General features: G+C 46.6%; 2 protein-coding genes across 5 annotated transcripts; one reads left to right on the forward strand and one right to left on the reverse strand.

The window, feature by feature from the left end:
• Window positions 1-1,962: 1,962 nt before the first annotated feature.
• Window positions 1,963-4,841, forward strand: TOMM22 (translocase of outer mitochondrial membrane 22). The gene is made up of 4 exons (XM_069490233.1): window positions 1,963-2,085; window positions 2,320-2,438; window positions 2,871-2,988; window positions 3,182-4,841. Exons 1-4 carry the CDS (start codon window positions 1,969-1,971, stop codon window positions 3,254-3,256), a joined length of 429 nt encoding a protein of 142 aa, XP_069346334.1. The 5' UTR covers window positions 1,963-1,968; the 3' UTR covers window positions 3,257-4,841.
• Window positions 4,842-5,172: 331 nt separating this feature from the next.
• Window positions 5,173-17,253, reverse strand: JOSD1 (Josephin domain containing 1). 4 transcript variants are annotated; one of them, XM_069490388.1, is made up of 5 exons: window positions 17,165-17,253; window positions 15,968-16,804; window positions 8,565-8,693; window positions 8,217-8,411; window positions 5,173-7,236 (listed from the first exon to the last, which is right to left on the reverse strand). In XM_069490388.1, the coding sequence occupies exons 2-5, from the start codon at window positions 16,150-16,152 to the stop codon at window positions 7,137-7,139; spliced, it is 609 nt and encodes a 202-aa protein (XP_069346489.1). In that variant the 5' UTR covers window positions 16,153-16,804; window positions 17,165-17,253; the 3' UTR covers window positions 5,173-7,136. The 4 variants fall into 4 exon arrangements, with proteins under 4 accessions (XP_069346489.1, XP_069346487.1, XP_069346488.1 ...); XM_069490386.1 differs by having other exon boundaries at window positions 17,112-17,253; XM_069490387.1 differs by having other exon boundaries at window positions 17,096-17,253.
• Window positions 17,254-19,532: the final 2,279 nt, after the last annotated feature.

Below are 19,532 nucleotides of genomic sequence, written 5' to 3' on the forward strand. Positions count from 1 at the left end.
CGGAGCCAAGGGATCTAGGGCACCCCTCCCCCATCCAACGGCAGAGTTACTGTGGCTCCCGGCATGGGGCATCAGCCACTCACTTGCTAGCACCCTAACTTGTCCCCTTGTCCACTGACGTGACCTCTGGCCTGGCATCAGTCTTACCATATGTCATCTTTGCTGTTGGCCATTTCTCCTTGAAAACTTCAGTGATGCCACACTCCCCTGGTTTCCCTTCTCCCCTGACCTTTAAATGTCTGATTCCACAGGGCTGTGTTCTATGCCTTCTGTTCTCATTCTGCCTTTTCTAGCTCATCTCATCTACTTCCAAACTTTTGAATACTCTGCATGGCATGATTCTCAAGATTTTCTCTTATCTCTTGGCAATTTTATAATTATTGAGAGAGTTCTTTTAGCCTTAAACATAGTTTTTTTTTTTTTTTAAGTCATGTATTGTTCTAATAAGCAAAATTAATTGGTTTTCCTAAAACTTCTTCACATTAGCATTGTGAATTATAATCCTTTCCACTTGGGGTCATCAGTGTCTGAGCTATCAACCTAAGATCGCCCTCTTTACCTTCAGTGGTGTTGGTCTTCTTGCATTTCTTTAGAGAACCCACAAAAGAACTAAAAGACATTGGCACCGGCTCTTAAGCTGCCCTCAAATTTATACAGAGCTAGTCTACTTAAAAAAAAACTTTTTAACACATGCAAAAAGCATAATTCATAAGTGTACAGTTTGATGAATTAGCCAAAATGAATGTACCCATGTACGTACCACCTGGGTCAAGAAACAGAACCTTACAGCATGCAGAAGCCACTCTCCTGTCCCTTTCCAAAAATCGCTCCCCCTTCCTCCTCAAACGGAATCACTATCCTGACTTCTCACTATAGATTGTTTTGCTTGTTTTTGAACTTTATATAATGGAATCATACAGTAGGTAAAGTTTTGTGACAGGAAAACTTTCTTATAGTCAGAGCTGCCCTGTCCAAAGCTGGAAAGGCCTGAAGACTGTATCAGGAGGAACTGTGAGCCCTCCTGCCCCACTGAAGCCTGTAAGCATAGGACAGAGACTCACTACCACAATGTCATGCATTAGGTAAGGATGTGAACTGCCTAATCCTGGGAGTCTCTGATTCCAGGGTCAGTTGGTTAAAAGTGTTTATCAAATTACCCTTGTATTAATAACTTGTGGGGCATGTTATAGAAAGCGTTTACATCCACCATATAGGCAAAAAATGAAAATATGGATAAACCCAATGCTGGGGAGAGTGCGGTGGAAGAGGATACTTCCATTTACTGTACTATTTTGAAAGTATGTCATTCTTTGGAGGGCAATTAGCTAAAACCTAGCAAAATTTTACAGGGGCATGCTTTCTGACCAGCACAGCCACTTATAGAAATCCAGTCTCTAGAAATGCTTGCAGCAACCTGATACTGTGCCTCCATTTCCTCATTTCTAAAATGGGGATAGCAGTGCCTACTTCAATGGGGTCGTTGTTGAGATTAAATGAGTACACACCACACAGAACTGCACACACACCCACACCAGTATTAACTCTTACCTTTGTTTTAGTACATTGGGATGGTTTACTTGATGTTTTCCCAAAATACCAGTTGCTAATTTATTCCTACCAAATAATACACCCCCCTGGAAAATGACCCCAGGGAAGCTTGCTAAAATGCAGGTTTCCGGGCCCGCCCTAAACTCCCTGAACAGAATTACTGCGGAAGCGCCCCTCTGCCCTGGCAACTTTCCCTGCTGTTTCTTAGGCCCACTGCAGTCCAGACGCCCAGGGAAGACGAGAGAAGACGCTGCAGGGGTGCGGCCGCGGCCGGACAGGCTGGAGGCAGTTGGAGGACCTGCGGGCCAGAGGGCGCCACTGTCTCCGGCCCTTCGTGTCTCGCCTCCCGGAAGGGCGGCTCTGTCCGCCGGTAGGCAGCGCTCGCCTGCTCTCTTCCGCTTCCGGTGTCCGTCTACGACCATGGCTGCTGCCGCCGTTGCCGCTGGAGCTGGGGAACCCTTGTCCCCGGACGAATTGCTCCCGAAAGGCGACGTGGAGAAGACTGAAGAGGAGCTGGAAGAGGACGACGACGACGAGGTGCTAGGGCCCTGCGGGGTGCAGGGCGGGGAGCGGGCCCGCGGGTGTGGGCTCTGCGCGCTCCGCGTGCTGCGAGATCGGGGCAAAGGCGGCTCTCCGGGAGGCGGGGTTGGGGCCCCGCTGGGCCCGGGGGTGCCCTAGCTCCAGGGGAGGGGTCGGCGTCTCCCGGCGCCGAAGCGGGGCCAGGAGTGAATGCCGCTGCTTCTGCCAAGACCTGCTCCTCTTCCACGACAGCTAGATGAGACCTTGTCGGAGAGACTCTGGGGTCTGACGGAGATGTTCCCGGAGAGGGTCCGGTCCGCGGCCGGAGCCACTTTTGATCTCTCCCTCTTTGTGGCTCAAAAAATGTACAGGTAAGGAGCGAGGGTAAAGACACTGGGAATGTACATGGGGTGACTGGTACTGTGAAAAAACACGGGTTTATGAACAGCAGACCTGAGTTCGAGTGACCTTGGGCTGGTTGTGCCCTAACCTTTCTGAATTTCCATTTCTTCTTCTGTAAAATGGGGGTTCCACCTGGCAGGATCGTTGTGGGGATCATTTCAGATCATCTGAGCTGATGAATGTGTAAGCTGCTTTGTAAGAACTCAGGAGAATGCTGAGTTCTGCTATCACTAGATTATACAGCTACCAGTACTGCTCCTCCTATTTTAGGAGTTTGGTGCAAGAAGTGGGTAGTATATGTTTATCAAAAACACTGGCGTACATAGTGTGAGAGGTTTGGTTACTGGTTCTTTCTTGCCTGATTTTGTTTGCATCTCTCTGTGCTCACCCTCCCTCTGCAGGTTTTCCAGAGCAGCCTTGTGGATTGGGACCACTTCCTTTATGATCCTGGTTCTTCCTGTTGTCTTTGAGACTGAGAAGTTGCAAATGGAGCAACAGCAGCAACTGCAGCAGCGGCAGGTAAGCCCAGACCCTGGGGGTTTTTTGCCTTTGGTGGAGACTTGAGTTAGACCAGTGGCTGACATGTGGGTAGGGATTGGGATCAGGACTGTGCTCTCAGCATTGTTTTTGTAGACCTTGTCTGACCCATCAGGTATGAAAATGAGATTCTTGGGCCCGTACAATACCTTACACTCCTCCTTTTCTTTTCCAGATACTTCTAGGGCCTAACACAGGGCTGTCCGGAGGAATGCCAGGGGCTCTACCTTCACTTCCTGGGAAGATCTAGATTGTTTCTGCTATATTTGAGCTGTCTTGGTGGGAGAAATTTGAAATTCAGTAGTATCTGAACTGCTATTACTTGGATTTTTTTTTTTTTTTTTAACTTTGGCACATTGATCTGTCTAAACCTGGGGGTGGGGAGATTCTCCCCACATTGTCTCACAGAAAGTCTGTCAGCTTGCATCTGTGCCCTCCACACTATTCTGACTTATTTCTTCTGTCCTCACTCTGATACCAGAGTGCAACCATGCAAGTGGTTATTCCAGCTCTGGCCACTCACCCCTTTCACTGAACTGCTCCTAACTGCAAGATCTCACTATCCCATTGCGGGGTAGGAACTGATGCCAGTGGGAGGGATGTATCCCTGACCATTAACGACATTTTTTTTTTCTTTTAAAGAATGGCAGTGTCAGGGAGGGACATGCACACAATATGAAACAGGCAGAACACATTACAACTGTAGTGTAAAGCGGCCACTATGAATCCCTATACATGCTGGAGAGGAGGAAGGCCAGCTGCAGCTTCAGCCACAGGATGGGGACTGTGGAGGACAGAGCAGGAGCTCATTTCCTCTGCACATTTTGGCTATTAGACCTGTATTTAAAAAAAAAAAAAATAACAAAAAAAAACAGTGCTCACTTTTTGTATTTAATATTAAAAATGATTCCAACTCAAAGTGTCATACATGTGCTTATGATAAGTACCTCAAAATTATTTAGACCATTTTAGAAAGTCAAAGACATACACTGCCCCTCACATTTTCTATCTGAACCATCACCTCCATATTAACACTGATTCACCCCACAGGCCCAAGTTTCCAAAAGTGAGAAAGAAAATTCATTTTTGGCCAAGTATCTCTTAATAGCAATCTTTGCCTTTAATTCAGGCAATGGCCTTCATACCCACCATCCTAAAACAAAGGACTGGGCCCGTGTATTTGTACACAGTCTACAGTGAGATTGTACAGTTACAAAGCATGTGTAGGGAATAACACAGTGCTGATTTCTAGTCTGGGGGATGGGGGAAGAGTTGCAAATTGAACATTTTGTGATCCAGGTTTTCTTTAAAGGGATTGCTGAGATGAGCCACAAATGATGAATCTAACTGTAGGCCCTGTCTTTCAACTTTGCAGTGTTTCTTTTTTATTTTTGGAAGACAGTCTTGCTCTGTCACCCAGGCTGGAGTACAGTGGTACAATCATAGTTCACTGTAACCTCAAACTCCTGGGCTTAAGCGATCTTCCTGCCTCAGCATCCCCAATAACTCGGACTATAGGCGGTGCGCCACCACACCCAGCTAATTTTATTTCTTTTGTAGTGACAGGGTCTCGCTATGTTGCCCAGGCTGTTTTTCCATTTAACATAAATTTTTATTGATCATTGTGCTAATATGGTACTAAACCTTTTATGTGGGTTATTTATCAGAACAGTACTATACAATTTGGGAGGCAGTATTCCAATTTTAGGAGGAAACAGCCACAGAAAAGTTAATTGTACAATGTTGCATAGTAAGTGGACCTCAATTCAAACCCAGGCAGTCTGATTATATAGAACACGGCTGTGTACTTTGGCTGCTGAGATGGTTTAGGCCCTGATCTTTCACTTGTTAACTAGGAAGAAATACCAGTCACTAGCCAGTGTAGTAAAAACTAATACTTACTTAGGTGGGTTTAAATTGTCAAGCCTAATTTTTGTAAATTAAGATAAATTGGAAAATGCTTCAGGCATCTTTTGAACCAAGTCCCACTTAAGTGAATATTTTGTCTGAATTTAGGTGAGAGGTTTGATCAAAACACAGTGTGGCTCTAAAAGATGACAAGATGGTGATTAATTTCTTTTAAAGCAGCATTATACTAAGGTGTCTTTTCTTTATAAATTACAGAATTCAAGCAGACAGACAAGGAGATTTATATATGGAGTTTTCCATTTTTAATATTTGGTTAAACAAAATACATCTTTTGTAAACAAACCCAGCACAAGGCCAACAAAAAAAGGGAATAAAAGCAAGAAAAACGAAAAGCCTAGGGTTGCCCCTTCCTGGGCATCAGGGTCAGGCGTGCTCTCTTCCTAAAGGAAGTAGGGCTTTCTGCCCTTGGGCATCAGCACGGGTCCCTGCTCCTAAGCACCGGAATTGGATATGAACAGAGAAACCAGCCCTGAAATGTTTAAGCGTCTTTGCATATCCCATTGGCTCATGGACTCCAAGTGCATGAGGACTCCTTTTGAAGTGCCATTTGCACAGGCCCAAGCAGATATGTGGAGAGGAGTTTCCTCCCCTTCCCAGGAAATGGCTTGCTACCAGACAGTGCCAATGGACCCAAGGTCCTACTGTGCCAATCAGCAATGTTGGCTCTAACTTCTGGCTGGTGGTGGTTGGAATGTCACTGTGCAGGAGTAAAGAGCTCCCTGTGGTGCCAAGCAGGTCTGGTGTAGAAAATGGTGCAGAAGAGACTGCGGCCAGTTGCTGAGGGAATAATGCAGTAGCCGCTCGGTGGCTTCTGTTACTCAGCATAAAAAATGGCCTTGTTGGATTGAAGATACATGTGCAGAAAAGTGCTGGTGTAAACATGCACTCCAGTCACAGTGGGGAGAAAGCCTCAGCTTCACCCCGATAAGCTTGCTCAAGATCGGCATGCAAGCCCCAGGCCGGCTTTGCTGCTGGAGACATGTCTGGCCAGTGCAGCAGCTCTCAGACCTGCCAAGACCATTGATCTTTAAGGGCTAGTGGGTCATCCCTGCCTGCCCACCTGAATGGGGCAACCACAACCATGTTGGTGACACGTGTGTGGTATATTTATTTCCCCTCTTTCTCTTATTTTCCAAAGTTACAGGAGAAAAGTGGCCTACAACTATTTCAAGAGGTAGGGGGTGGGTCAATCCTCAGCTGATTTGTAAAGGAAACTACATGAAGATGACAAACCCAGGTCCTAAGACAATGCACACAACCACCCAATTTGAGGGCTCTGCTTGTCACTATAGTGACTTGGACTCTGAGCCTCGGATGTCTACTCATTCTGGCTGCTCTTAAACTCTGGGAGGCTTATCTTCACAATACCTTCCTTACCCAACTCTGTCCCAAACTAGTGAAGTTTCATGTCAAAGGCGGACTTATTTTTTTCTTATTTTGCCAGAATGGGTCAACTGGGAAAATTGCTCTTTGCCTTGTCTTTTGCCCCAGAACCTCCCAAATCAATGTAGTGAAATGGTAGAGACAAAACTGGAGTGAAGAAAGCAAGCCACCCCAGGCCTGTCCCTGTTGGGCTTTAGCCAAATCCTCTTAGGTATCCATCTCACCTCTGTCACACTAGAATGTTGTGGGATTCAACCACATGACTTGGAATATGAGAGAACTTTTCATTATAAAACTCCCAGGCTGGCCATAAACTGGAGGTGAGAGAAAACAGCGTGTACCATTAACAGGGTTTTGGAGATGGTTTCCTGAGAGACATTTATGCTCTGGGTCCTTTGAGCCAGCCACATGGGCTTTCTGTATACCAAGTCTTCAGACCCGCTGGTGTGACAAGAGGGGAAAGCGGAGGCATCTCCAGGTGAGTCTGGAGCAGCAGTGACACTCCAGCAGAACCTGTCAAGTCCTCATAGAAAGCGGTAACGAGCCAGGACCGCCCCCCCCCCTTGCTTTCTCCTCTCTTTTAAATAAAACAGGGGTTTGTGATAGTGTACAGAGCTCCTACCTTCCTTTCCCAGGAACAAAACATTGGGTGGTTCTAGTAACAGTCCATGCATCTGTCCTATTGCACTGTCAAATCTGAAGGGAAAAACCCGATGAGATGTTTGGGGAAGTGGCAAGGGCAGACCCACAGCAGAGGCCACAGCACATCACAGAGGACTGAAGGGGCTGAGGCAAGGGCAAGGTTGGGCAGAACCATGTTACACATCAGTCCTCCAACTCTGATGGGCCTCCACTGCTTCTGGTACCACCAGCAGGAGTTCACAGTTCTTTCCTCGCAAATGATGTTTTAGAAATTTCCTACAGAAAAAGGAATAGATAAGAGAAAAAATGAAATGCTGGTAAACTGCAAATTCCAGTCTTGGGGGCCACATGGTCACCAGAAACCTCACTATTTATACCCTTGACCATCCTAAAAACATACTAGTAGTGAACTGTTCTTAGAAGTTTCCATAATTGGTTACCTCTCAATCTGTCCAGTTAAAATTCCAATGTGAATTTTTGCTCATCCTCATACGTTACTGCCAACCTTAGCTGGTTCTAGGAAAACAGAATCCAATGTATTCTAAAGGACTTCAAATTGGTTTAAAAAAAAAAAAAAATTCTTCCTTGGTCCCAGGGAAAAATTTTTTTTTTTTTTTAAGAGACAAAGTCTTGCTCTGTCACCCAGGCTGGAGCACAGTGGCATAATCACAGTTCACTGCAGCCTTGAACTCCTGGGCTCAAGTGATCCTCCTGCCTCAGCTTCCTGAGTAGCTGGGACTACAAGTATGTGCCACCATGCCTGGCTGATTTTTTATTTTTTGTAGAGACAGGGTCTTGCTATGTTGCCCAGGCTGGTCTTGAACTCCAGGGCTCAAGCGATCCTCCTGCCTTGGGCTCCCAAAGTTGCTAGATTACAGGAGTGAGACACTGCATGCAGCCAGCCCGAGGGAAATTAGCCCTCTCTGGCCTGAATATTTGTCTTCCTTTCTCTGAACTGGCAACTATGCTGTCACAGTTGTCTATGGAGAGAATGTTACAATGCCAGCCCCACCAGAATAGAAGGCCGGGATCCCAGGATGTGGAAATTCCCTACCAAAGGGACTTGAAAGTCCTGATGGGCCATCAAAGATTAAGGTCTTTCAAGTATAAGACCCCATGATTCTAAGTAAGGCAGGGAGAGGATCCCAGGCCATAAGGATTTCATTTCCTTTGTCAAATAACCGATGATGAACTCAGCTTCTACAACATACCAAATTAAGGAGCCCAGCGCTTTAGCCATCACGGGTGGCAATTACCTGAGCTCGCTCTCGCCTCCAATCCACTCAGGCATCTTGAGTTTGGAGTCGAGGTTATAGTAGGCCCCTCCCACCTCTCGAACACAGATCCAGTGCTGCCTTTTGAGAGGCAACTTCAGTGGACCCCAGCAAAGGCTGGAGGGCAGATTCATGATGAAGCCCATGACGTTAGTGAGAGCAATGACACTGACATCCCTGCAGGAGAGAAATGGTGTCAACCAACTTCCCAAGGTTCCCTAGCTATAATACCACACTGGCCACCTGCCCACTTAGGCCGTGAGCCCCAGTACTAAAGCCTTGCAGCACGACCATGCCGTTCTCCACCAAGTCAGGCCTGATTCAGATTACCTGCGCTTGTCCCACCAAACAGCTTCGTAGCCTTTGGTCTGAAGTGCTGCCATGATGACATTCACGTCGTAGTTTCCATTTCCCAGCATGCTCTTCTTGTGAGGTGTCACCATGGTGTTTGGAGACAACCTACAAAGGTGAAAAGAGAAGGCTCAGACCTGCTGGTCAGCCTGACCCATCCTGGCCCTGCTCTACCAGGATAGGACAGCACTTTACACCCCTGCCCCTCGAGGCTCGTCCCCTCGTTCAAGTGCAACTTCACAGTTTCTACCAAAGTATTTTGTCAGTGTTCCACGAAGGAGTCCCACTTACGAAATCCCCAGCCTACTGCAGGCTTGTTTCTAGTGCTCATATTCCTGCTTTGATAAAAGCCTTTTTTTTTTTTTCTTTTTTCATGCTGTCCTTTAGAGCAAAAAAAGCCCTTTTTTAAAAACATTGGAAAACAGTATTTGATATTTTCATTTGCATGGATAGTAATTGTTACTCTCATTTTTTTTACAGTTTAAGTTCTTGCTATGTAAGGCCTGCACACTCGGTAATCATTAAATACTCAAAGGCCCACAGGGAGGCCCAGCACCCAGCAGGTAACATTAACGTATGAAGTGGGGCCAAATGTAAGGCAATAAAAAGTGGTAAGGCCTGTGTGAAACTGGAATGCATGACCCACCCAAAGGCATTCCAAATGTGTGGGTATACTACTTGAAATTTTTAAAAAATTAAAACACAATAAATCAAATACACATGAAATTTTTGTGCCACACAGACAAAACTCAGCTGCAGTCCCAGTTTGCCCACCCGGCTTTAAGCCATTTTTTTGCCAGGTCCGGTTAGCTACTCCATTTCAAGATGAGGTCTTTGCCAAAGGCATTTCCAATCCTATTATTTTGCTTTCGTAGGCTTATCACGCCAGGAGCTGAAGAAAGGCCATTTGAAGGAAGGGTCAGCATGCCTTTGACCTCCTGTGAAGGGGAGGAGGGGAGGTGTGGTGAGTTCCTCAAGACAAAAAGCTTATGTCCAGGAGGCTGCTAGATGCCACCCCCAGAAGAGAATCAAGACTTTAGGCCAAGGATGTTGACTCTAAAAACTTACGTAATCTTATAAAGTTTTCTTTAACTTATCTATACACTCCAACCATACCGATAGTTTTCAAAGGTAAAACATCCCCTGCCACTGCTTAAAACCCTCCAGTCTCACCCAAAGCACTTAAATACACGCTAAACTACTTCCTCTGGCCTGATCCTGCATCTCATCTCACACCTCTCATCACACTGACTTTTCTGTTCCTTGAAGACACAAAGCTCTTTCTCACTTTGCACTCATTCACTGTTCCTGCGGTCCCTGCTGTCTGGAACATTCTTTCTGTGAGATCTTCACTTGGTTTGTTCCTCATTATTAGGAACCTCAAATGTTACTGCCAGAGAGGCCTTTGCTGACCACCCACCCTTAAGTTTCTCCCAGTCACTTCCTCTTATAGCAACCTGCTTTGATTTAATTACAGCTCCTGTGACTACCGGGCATGATTTTTCCCATCTGTTTTTCCCCACTAGACTGACAGCAAGGGCCTGACCATCCTGTTAACACTATACTGCTAGGTCCTGAAGAGTACCTGGCACATGACAACTGCTCAAGAAATGTTTGCTGAAATGTTCTCCGTGTTTATTCCCGCTATCCTATCTTTCCCTATAAATATTAGTAGACAACCCTTAAAATTAAAAGGGCTTACATGCTTATCTCCAGGGCCAGCAAAGAAATCTGCAGCCAAACTTTATCTGTAGCAATAACTACCATTTATTGAAAACCTCTGTGCCAAGCACTATGCTAGATGCTTTAGTATTTCATTTAGTTGTCATAATAAACCTGTGAGAGTATGAATTATTTCTACTTTATAGGTCAAAAAAACTGAGGTTTGGTGATTTTCACTGACTTGCCCTTGAGTGCTTACAAGTGACAGAACTGGGATTCAAACTCAGGTTCACCTGAATCCAGTTATGCTGTCTTATAGGGAGGACCCACGAATCAGAGTGGGAGGTGGTGGCAGGTTGAGAAGAGAGGCCAGCTGAATCCCCGAGGCCTGGGGCTAAAACACTGCTTAACAGGGCACTTGGATTCACTGAGAAAGCATATGAAAGAGGGCCTACCTCAAGACACAGCCGGTTCCTTTCCCTTCACCAATTAGTCAATAGCCTCCCATTATCTTCAGTGAAGTCTCTGATCAGTACATGAATGAAGGCTCCAACAAAGAAAATGCTGAGTCTTCCACCTTTGTCACCATCTAACTCCCTGCCAGGCTCAAACCTTAAAGTGGCACTTTTCCAAGGATGCTCCTGGAGATACCAGTTCCACGCTCACTGACAGAGCATCCCGGAAGGCATCCAGTACAGTAACTGGCTGGGTGAACCAAGTGGGTAAAACAGGTTCCCTGCAGGGATTCTTAGAGTCCTTAATATGCTAATTTTCACCTTGAGTCTCAAGGAAGGGGTGTTATACAATATGCTTCAGCCCCCAACCATATGTGACCACACATTTGTTTTGAGGGACATCTCACAGGACTAGTGTTCCAAAGCTCTCTCTTCCCTGTCCTTCATCTTCTACCTCAGATTCAAATCCCTTCCTATCTACTCTCACTACCTCTTCCTTCATCGGAGGCCCCTCGCCTCACACCTAGACTTTTGAAACAGGCTCCTAAATTGATCCTTGCTTCCAAACTCTCCTTCCATCACCAATTCAGCCTTTATGTTCCTGCTGTGTTCACCAAGGCATCATTTTGCTCGCCCTTATACAGGAACTGATGAGACAGCCAACTGCCAGGTTGGCCAACTATAAACCTCCCAGCCCATTGGCTGGCTGTTGCCCTCTCGATGGGCTTAGTGCACATTAGCTGTCAGGAGCATGTGGCCTCTATTCTTCCATCCCATTTCCTGTTCCAAGCCAAATCTTACAGCTTCCTCAAGCTCAATCTCACACCCTATCTCTTTCAAGGAATCTTTCCTGGCTCCCCTGTGACAAAGGAGGCTATTGGGAGGACCGCACATATGAGTTCATGTCCTAGCATCATCAACACTAATTGTGAGATTTAATCTCCATGCCTGTTACCTCATCTGTGAAAATGGGAATGATTCCTACCTTATAGGACCTTTAAAGAATTCAGTTATTTATATATGCTTCGGGGACCAAACAGTAAGTCCCTGAAGCAAAGAGAATGGCTCATGTATGCTGTATCCCTCACAGCTAGGCAGTGGCAACTCAACACGTGTTGGCCAAGCCAATCAAGACTGGAAATGCTGAGAACGGCTTCCATCACATTCTAGGGTGGTCTTTTGAATAAGTGGGGTTCATTCAGTACACCGACCACACCAGTTCTTGCTTTTACTTTAACAAGAATCAAGTGCCCACTGTTGTCAGCTGCTTTTCTGGGCTTTATCACCAAATCCACCCAACAATCTTGAGAATTGTAAATAAGGAAGCCTAGGTGCAAAGATTGTAGTGACTGGCACAGTCAGGCACAGCTGGGGAGTGGCAGAGCGAATTTCAAACTCTGAGCCTCAGACAACCCTGAACAGTCCCCTAGCTATTTCACACTCGTCCCACTGAACTCCACGGGGTCCTGTTCTGATTCCAATGGAGAGTTTTCTTGAGACCCCTTGGCAAACCGGTCAGGACTGTCTGCATGATTTCCACAGATACTCTGTGCTCTTAAGTGAGCCCCTCATTTTTGTCGTCACAGCCAGAGGTTAGACCCATGAGATCTGAAGTGATCTAAAAGTGAAAAGATGGGCTCTAGTCCAGGTCTCCACTTCTGTCTGTGCCCTCAGATAAGTCCCTAGTCCTCTCCTGCAGTTACCACTGTGTCTGGCTATGGTGAAGGTTTTGAATTTTAAAGAAAAGGGAGATGGGAAGATACTCCATCAAGATTCTTTTTCTCCCCTAATTCTTTCTTTTTATTGGGTCTGAAGAGATGTGACATTAGAAAATATGGCTGAGAACTTCCTGATGTTTCTAAATAAAGCATGGATTATAGGGCCAGGCACACAGAAGTACTCTGTAGGTTGTTAGTTATCATTATGTGTTTGCCTGGCCCTTGGAGGAGATAATTCAATGGTCTAGAGGGTAATACTCAACAACACCGTTTCTCAATTTATAGTTACCATACTTTTAAATGTGGCTCCTTCAACTGGCTCAGGGACCTTGTAATGGAGAGGCAGGAATATTTACTCTCTGTGGCAGAGAATGCTGGTTGTTCACCAGTATTTCTAATCTCTTTGTCCCTTCCAACTTTCATTAGATTTTTTCCCCTGGTACCAAGCTAGTTTTCATCTAGTTAGATCTTAATAGCTATTCTATTCGGGATAGGAATACATAGCTAGCTGCAAGAAAATCTGATCACTGAAAAATTGGGATGAGTCTAGTGAAAAGGTTTCAGGCCCGAACATTTTCAAAATAATCTAGCAAAGCTGCTAGTATATTGACTTCCGTGTCCATTTTTTTTCAAAGCTTAAGACACATATAGTATATGGTAAAATATATGAGGTCAAATATCCACATCTATATACATAAACACTGAGGACATTTGCCCAGTTTCTCATTTCTCCAATTTCACAGGCTGAAACGGATCCTTTTCAAACAAATGACCTCCTTCTGCAGATGTTACCACTATGTTCGAATCCTGGACCAAGCTTCTGTCATACCTGACTCCTCTCTTCCCTGTCCTTGCTGCTGAATCATCAGCTTAGCTCTTTCTAAGTTCCTATTCATTTCTTTTCCAACCATGAGTCATCTCATATCCACAACTCAACTGAAACTCCACCCTGCTTTTGTATTTCTCTTATCTGGCTTAAATTCAACTGTTAGGATGAACTTCCTCTTAACAAACAGAGCTTACCAACATTTCCCTCCCATTTCTACCATTCCTAAGCCGCATCTTCAAAACAGCATAAGATCAAAATAGAGCATCTCTTCACTTTTAAATTGCTCTGAATGCCACAGTTCTAACTTCACTTAAAATTGTTCTCAAGGCCTAGGTCACACCATAGCTCTGAGCTGTGCTTCTCAGAGGCTGCGGCCTGTTCAACTTGTTTTCTCTATGGTGCCTAGCAGTGCCTGGCACTCTGCAGGCAGCTAGTCAATGTTTGTTTAAAAAAATTCCATCTTCTCTCCCTTTGCTTTTTTCTCGGCTTCCTTTCACACTTTTGTTGTTGTTGTTCCTACCTATCCATACAGTCTTTCCACATAAAATATATAGAATCCCACTTGTGGAGTGGGGACAGAGTACATTCTATTAGGTATTGATGTTTGCTTTTACTTTGAGGTGGATCTTTATGTTGTGCTGATAGGGAATTAAGGACTGCAATACAATTTGCTAAAGCTGTAAAAGGAATAGGACCTCGGTTCCATGTGGGTGTTTAGCAAATATTTAGCATTCTTTCATTCAGGAAAACACAGCTGAAAGACTCCTGCTACTATCCATAAACACTTGATGATCACAGGCCAGATCTTCAGTCCTGGCCCAGCGTACTAGCAGGGGAACAGCTACTGCTGATCCAACAGCTCTAGAGAGCCTTCCCAGCACTCAGCAAGCAGCAGAGTAGTTGCGCAGGCAGGCCCTAGAGTCACAAAGCTTGGGGCCAAATCCTGCCATCAACAGCTCTGAACTCTGTGCCATGATTTCCTCATCTGGAAAAAAGGGAAATTAACAGAAGCTACCGCAAAAGATCAGTGTGAGGTCTGAATTAACACAAGGAAGACACTCAGAACAGTGCTTTGCACAAAGCGTTCATGTGTGTTAGTGATCTCATCACGATTATGCCCTTAGTCAGACCAGGGGCCAAATTTATAGAAGTAAAAACTTTTCTGAGTTTGGATACACACAATCTTCTATCAACATTTATTTACTAGTGGGTGAAACCAGGCAAATCGCTTAAACTGAATCCTAGTTTCCTCAGATCATCATTGACAAGGTTGTTGCAAGACTGTTAAGTACATATTATAGAGTACCTAGTACATTTGGTACTGTGTCCTTTCCTTCTTCCTAGTTTTAGATTAGGAAATGATTTGCAAATAAGAAATATTAATGGCTGGCCAAAATGAAGAGGTCTAATGGACAGGGTCCTCCTTTCCACCGCATAACTTGATCTGAGACAAATTTCCTGAAAAGTCAACTCTACTTGCTGTCAGATAATGGCCATGGCCATGACGCAAATGACATATTCATCCTGCTAAGGCATTACTCTGGTTATTACTAGCACAGGAAAATAATTACTCTCATCATAGTTTTGTCAGCATACTGGGATTAACATTCTTTTAAGAGAAGGCCTATGGTTCTTTCAGGGTAAATGGTTCACACCTATGTTTCACAAATCGCCCAAATAGGTTGCTTCCAGCTGTAATTCAGGTTCGGGTGTGGCAATAAGTTCATCCCCAAATGGAAGGAGTCAAAAAAGGATCTTCTGGAACTGCCAATATGCACTGCTGAAGCATTTTTGACCTTTCTCTACACTGAGAACTGAGCAGGCCTAACCCTTTCCAGTTGGGGTGATCAGAAAGACTCACTGCCTAAGTTACTATTCAGACACTGAAGAACTAATCCTCAAAACCGTTGCTAAAACAATTTTAGAAAATCAAAGAGAAAAAAGCTGAACTATCACCCTGTAGGGTGGCATTTGTTTTAAGCAGATAAGAAAGGCCATCTTGAATAAAGCAGAAAGGGGAGGCGATCTGTGGTCAGCTTCAAAGCATAACTTTGCCATTTAGAAGCTATTTGGACATACTACCTGACCTCTCCACCTGCTTCTTTGTCAGTAAAACAGACAGTGAAACGAATGTTGAGAGGGCTACACAAAGCACTATGTGAAGAGCACATGGCCTCACAGAAAAGCTGAGCGCTATGTGTGTATCTTTCCTGCGGTACCCACCACGGTCTACCTTTGATGACAGGTGACCGAATGTGTACATATCTTGTCCCCATTCTAGACCGTAAACTCCTTGGTGGCAGGACTTGAGAGGCATGATAGCTTTGTGGTCAACAGCAGAGATACTAAGAAGAATTCAACCCTGGCTCCAAATCTTGTTATGTTACCTTGGGCAAATTACTGAACTACTCTGAGTCCTGTCTTCATCTGCAAAATGAAAATAACACGTGTAACATATATTCCAGGGGCTTGTTGAGCACATCACTTGAGATAACACAACCGAGGCTATTAGCACTGTGCCTAGCCCACAATAAGTGACCAATAAATGGTAGTGATTATTATCTTTCCCATTCCTGTGTGCCTTATACCTGCTAACAGCATCTAGCTAATACCTGCAGATTTAAAGGTTTCTGTAGCTAAGACATTGTCCCACCCACGGAAATACAGAAATACCAAGAACTATCAATATCAAGATGCCAAGGAGAAGGGGTCCCCTACCTCTGAAAAATCTCTTGAAGCGTTTCCCGGGTGAAGGCATTGCTGTCCTGGAAGACGTTATTGAGGGCATGGAGGGCACAAAGCTCCCTGCGCTGTTTCTCATGGTAGATTTGTGGGGGTGCTGCCTGGGGCAGCTCCAATGATTCAGATTTGGCCTTGTCTCCTTTCCATGGCACGCAACTCATGTTTTTCGTTTTAGGTTCCAGAGAGGGCTAAAAACACCCGACTCTTCCCTCCTGAGGAAGAATGTAAGCTTCTCAGCCTTTCCAAAATTCCTGAGGTCCACCTTATTCGCTGGTGTCCATAATTTATGCTTTGTCACTGGGAGAAAAGGTTGGAATCAAAAGGGGGAAAAACCCACCTCTTCTCTCTTCTCAATAGAAAAATAACTTTTAGATTGATTTATTTCGCCACCACTGACAAAGTGCAGAATTTTTTAAAAAATCATAAAATGTAAGACCTTGTTTCCTTTTCCCCACCCTCCCCTCCCACCCCCCTCCAAAAAAACCACGATTTTTCCTGCTGTATTTTCCTCTTTGCAAATGCCAACCAGGCCTCAACGCAGGGGGACCGAACGGAATCGGTCACACCGTTCCTTTTCTTCCATTTCTTTCGAACCACGACGCCACTGACTCAGGAGACAAGGCCTAGGACGGTAGTGGGTAAGACGCACAATCCGAGCAGCTAGCGAGGACCGGCCAGCGTGGGATCGCGGGCCGTGCCGGGGCCAAGGGGGCAGCCCTCCATCCTCTCGGGTGCGGTGGGGCTCCGCAGGGCGCGGGCCAAGGCGGGCACGGCTCCCTCGAAGGCGCGGACTCTCGCCCTCTCACCACGGCCCTGCGGAGACAACTCCGGTCAGCAGCGCCGGGCGGGCGGGCCGCCGCGAAGCACCAGGCTGGCTGGGGAAGTGGCGCGGCGGGTCAAGCCCCTGCCGGAGGGAAGGTTCTGCGCGGCGACGGGCAGGCCCGGGAGGGGTGGGGCCGGACAATTCGCCTCGCCCTCCGGGGCCTGGGCCCACGCGGCTCGTCGCCCCCACCCCAACCTCCCCGCCCGTCACGTGAGTGCAAGCCCAGGCGCCTTCCCGCCGCCTCTTACCCCGGCCCCCCGCGCCGCCGACCGCCCCCTCACCGCCGCGGGCCGCCACCTGGAGCTGCGGGCCGCCACCTGGGCCGCGCGCGGGCAGGCGGGCGCGCGCACCTGAGCCCAACGTCAGCGGCCCTCGCCCGGCTCGTGCTCCGGAAACGCCCTCCCGCGCCGTCCCGGCTCCTCCCCGCCGCGGCGTCACGCCTGACGTCAGCGGCGCCGGCTTTACAGCGGCGGCTGCCTTGCGTCCGCAGGGCGGGCGCGGGCAGGGGTGAGCGAGCCGGGCTCCAGAGGCGAGCGGGCCCGCGAGGGGCGGCGGGGTTCTGCGGGCCGTCCGGTAGGGCCGGCGTCTGGCTGCCCCGTTCAGTTCGGTCCCGGGCAGAGCAAGACAGCGCGGCCTGAGGAAGTCTTGCCTCGGCGCCTGCCCGCCCTTCTCCCGGGCGTCGGAGCCGTTCCGGGGCGGTGACCCGGCCAGCGGCTGCCAGTCGCGGCACTCCCCCTCCCCTCCCTGGGCTGGGCTTCTCGGCCGAGCGCTGCCGCTACTTCTGCGTTGGCTGTTTTCTGTTTGTCTGGCGTGCCGTTGGCCAGGTGACTTCAAAGCCCTATGCGGTCGGGCGCAAATTCTCTCGGTTAGTGGGCCCTACCGCCCCGCACTGTCCGGGGGAGGGGGTAAGTGCCTCTCCGGCAGTCACATTTTAAGTGGAAAGGAGAGTCCTATTTCACTTTGTTGGTGTCATATTTCGGTTCCGTACACACAAACCACTGCACTCTTCCCCTGAGGCTCCCCACTCTTCTCACGGTGGCTGTCACTGAGCTTTCCCTGCGTTTTCTCAAGGTCTATCTAAGCGCGTTGTGTGTGTCGGAAGAAGGGAAAACTTGCAGTCTCACGTGGATTTAATTTTTTTCCCTTTTAGGGCGTGTGGGTACCTTAGCTGCCCTCCTTTTGGGTTTTTGTGCATAAAATTGGAAAAAACAATAGAAGAAATCGCACTTCCAATTAGTCATTTTTAACGTGCCAGTGTGCTTACTACGTGGTAGGGAGACCTGTGCCTCCGTCCAGACTTTTGAATTATCTTAAACTTTTACAATGTGTAAGCCTACCTGCGGGCTATGGTTATATTTAAGGTTAGTTACTGAGGACTTGCTGTTCTAAGTGCTGTATGTATTTTAGCTTATTTACTGCTCATTATCCTATTAGGTACTTCATGTTTTTGGAGGAGAAAACTGAAACTCAGACGTTAACTTGTTTGGGGTCACCTACCTACGATATGTGGATCCTGTATGTAGTGAATACAGAATTTGAACTTCGCCTCTAATCTTTCTGAAGAAAGGTGTAAAGATGGATAGGGAATTCGTTGTCTAAAATGTTATTTTAAATTTCCCCATTCAGGAAGCACCTACTCTGAGAAGATCTTTTCTGGGTAAGGGGCTACAGTGAGAAGGGCATGTTTTTTAGTGTATCGGGCATCAGCACATTCTGAACTTGAACTCTTTTTGGAAGAGCCAGTTGATAAGATACTAAATATCAACCTGGCTAGCTAGCCAGATTGTGCTTTTCCTATTCACTACTCTCAATGCAACACGAAACTCAGGTCACCAAAATGTGTGTGGATTTCTCCCCACCAGCAACCAATCAATTCTGCAGCAGACACCAACAAGTTGGGTGTCCTCTAATTCAGTTAAATTCGATTCTGACGCCATCCACCTGGAGATAGCATCAGATCCTATAGGTTAAGGGCTCAGTCCCACAAGACTGCCTCCTCACCCCCATTTCAGAAGCCAGTTGCAAGTCCAAGCCTCCAGAACTTCTGACAGACCAGCTATAAATTGGATTTCCCATGTCCCCCTCCTTGGCTTTGATTAATTTTGTATGGCAATTCACAGAACCCAGGGAAACTCTTTATGTTTACCAGTTTATTGTAAAGGATATTACAAAGAATACAGATGAGCAGCCAGATGGAAGAAAATGCATAGGGGAAGGGGTGAGGGACTTCCATGCCCTCTCTGGGCATGCCACCCTTTAGGAACCTCCACGGGTTCTGCTATCTGAAAGCCCCTCATCCCCCAACTCAGTCCTTTTGGGTGTTTATGAAAGCTTCAGTATGTAGACATGCTTGATTAAATCACCCGCCACTGATGATCAATGTAACCTTCAGTTCCCTCCCCCCTCCCTGGAAGTTGGATGGGACTGAAAGTCCCAACCCTTTAATCATGGCTTGATCTTTCTGGTGACCAGCGCCCATCCTGAAACTAGGGGGCCCCTGGCCATCAGTCGACTAAAACACTCATCTCTCAGAAGATTCCTACGATTTTAGGAACTGTATGTCATGAAATTCAGGTGAAGATCAAGTATGTATTTCAAAATATCAAGATTATTATTGTAGAATACAATGCCTTGATATTTGCCTTTTCTAGCAAACCAAGATTTTAATAACTACCCCATGGGACTGCATAGGGGCGTAATAGGATGGTGGCAAGCAAT

Source organism: Eulemur rufifrons, chromosome 16 (assembly GCF_041146395.1).
Source record: "Eulemur rufifrons isolate Redbay chromosome 16, OSU_ERuf_1, whole genome shotgun sequence".
NCBI lineage: Eukaryota > Metazoa > Chordata > Mammalia > Primates > Lemuridae > Eulemur > Eulemur rufifrons.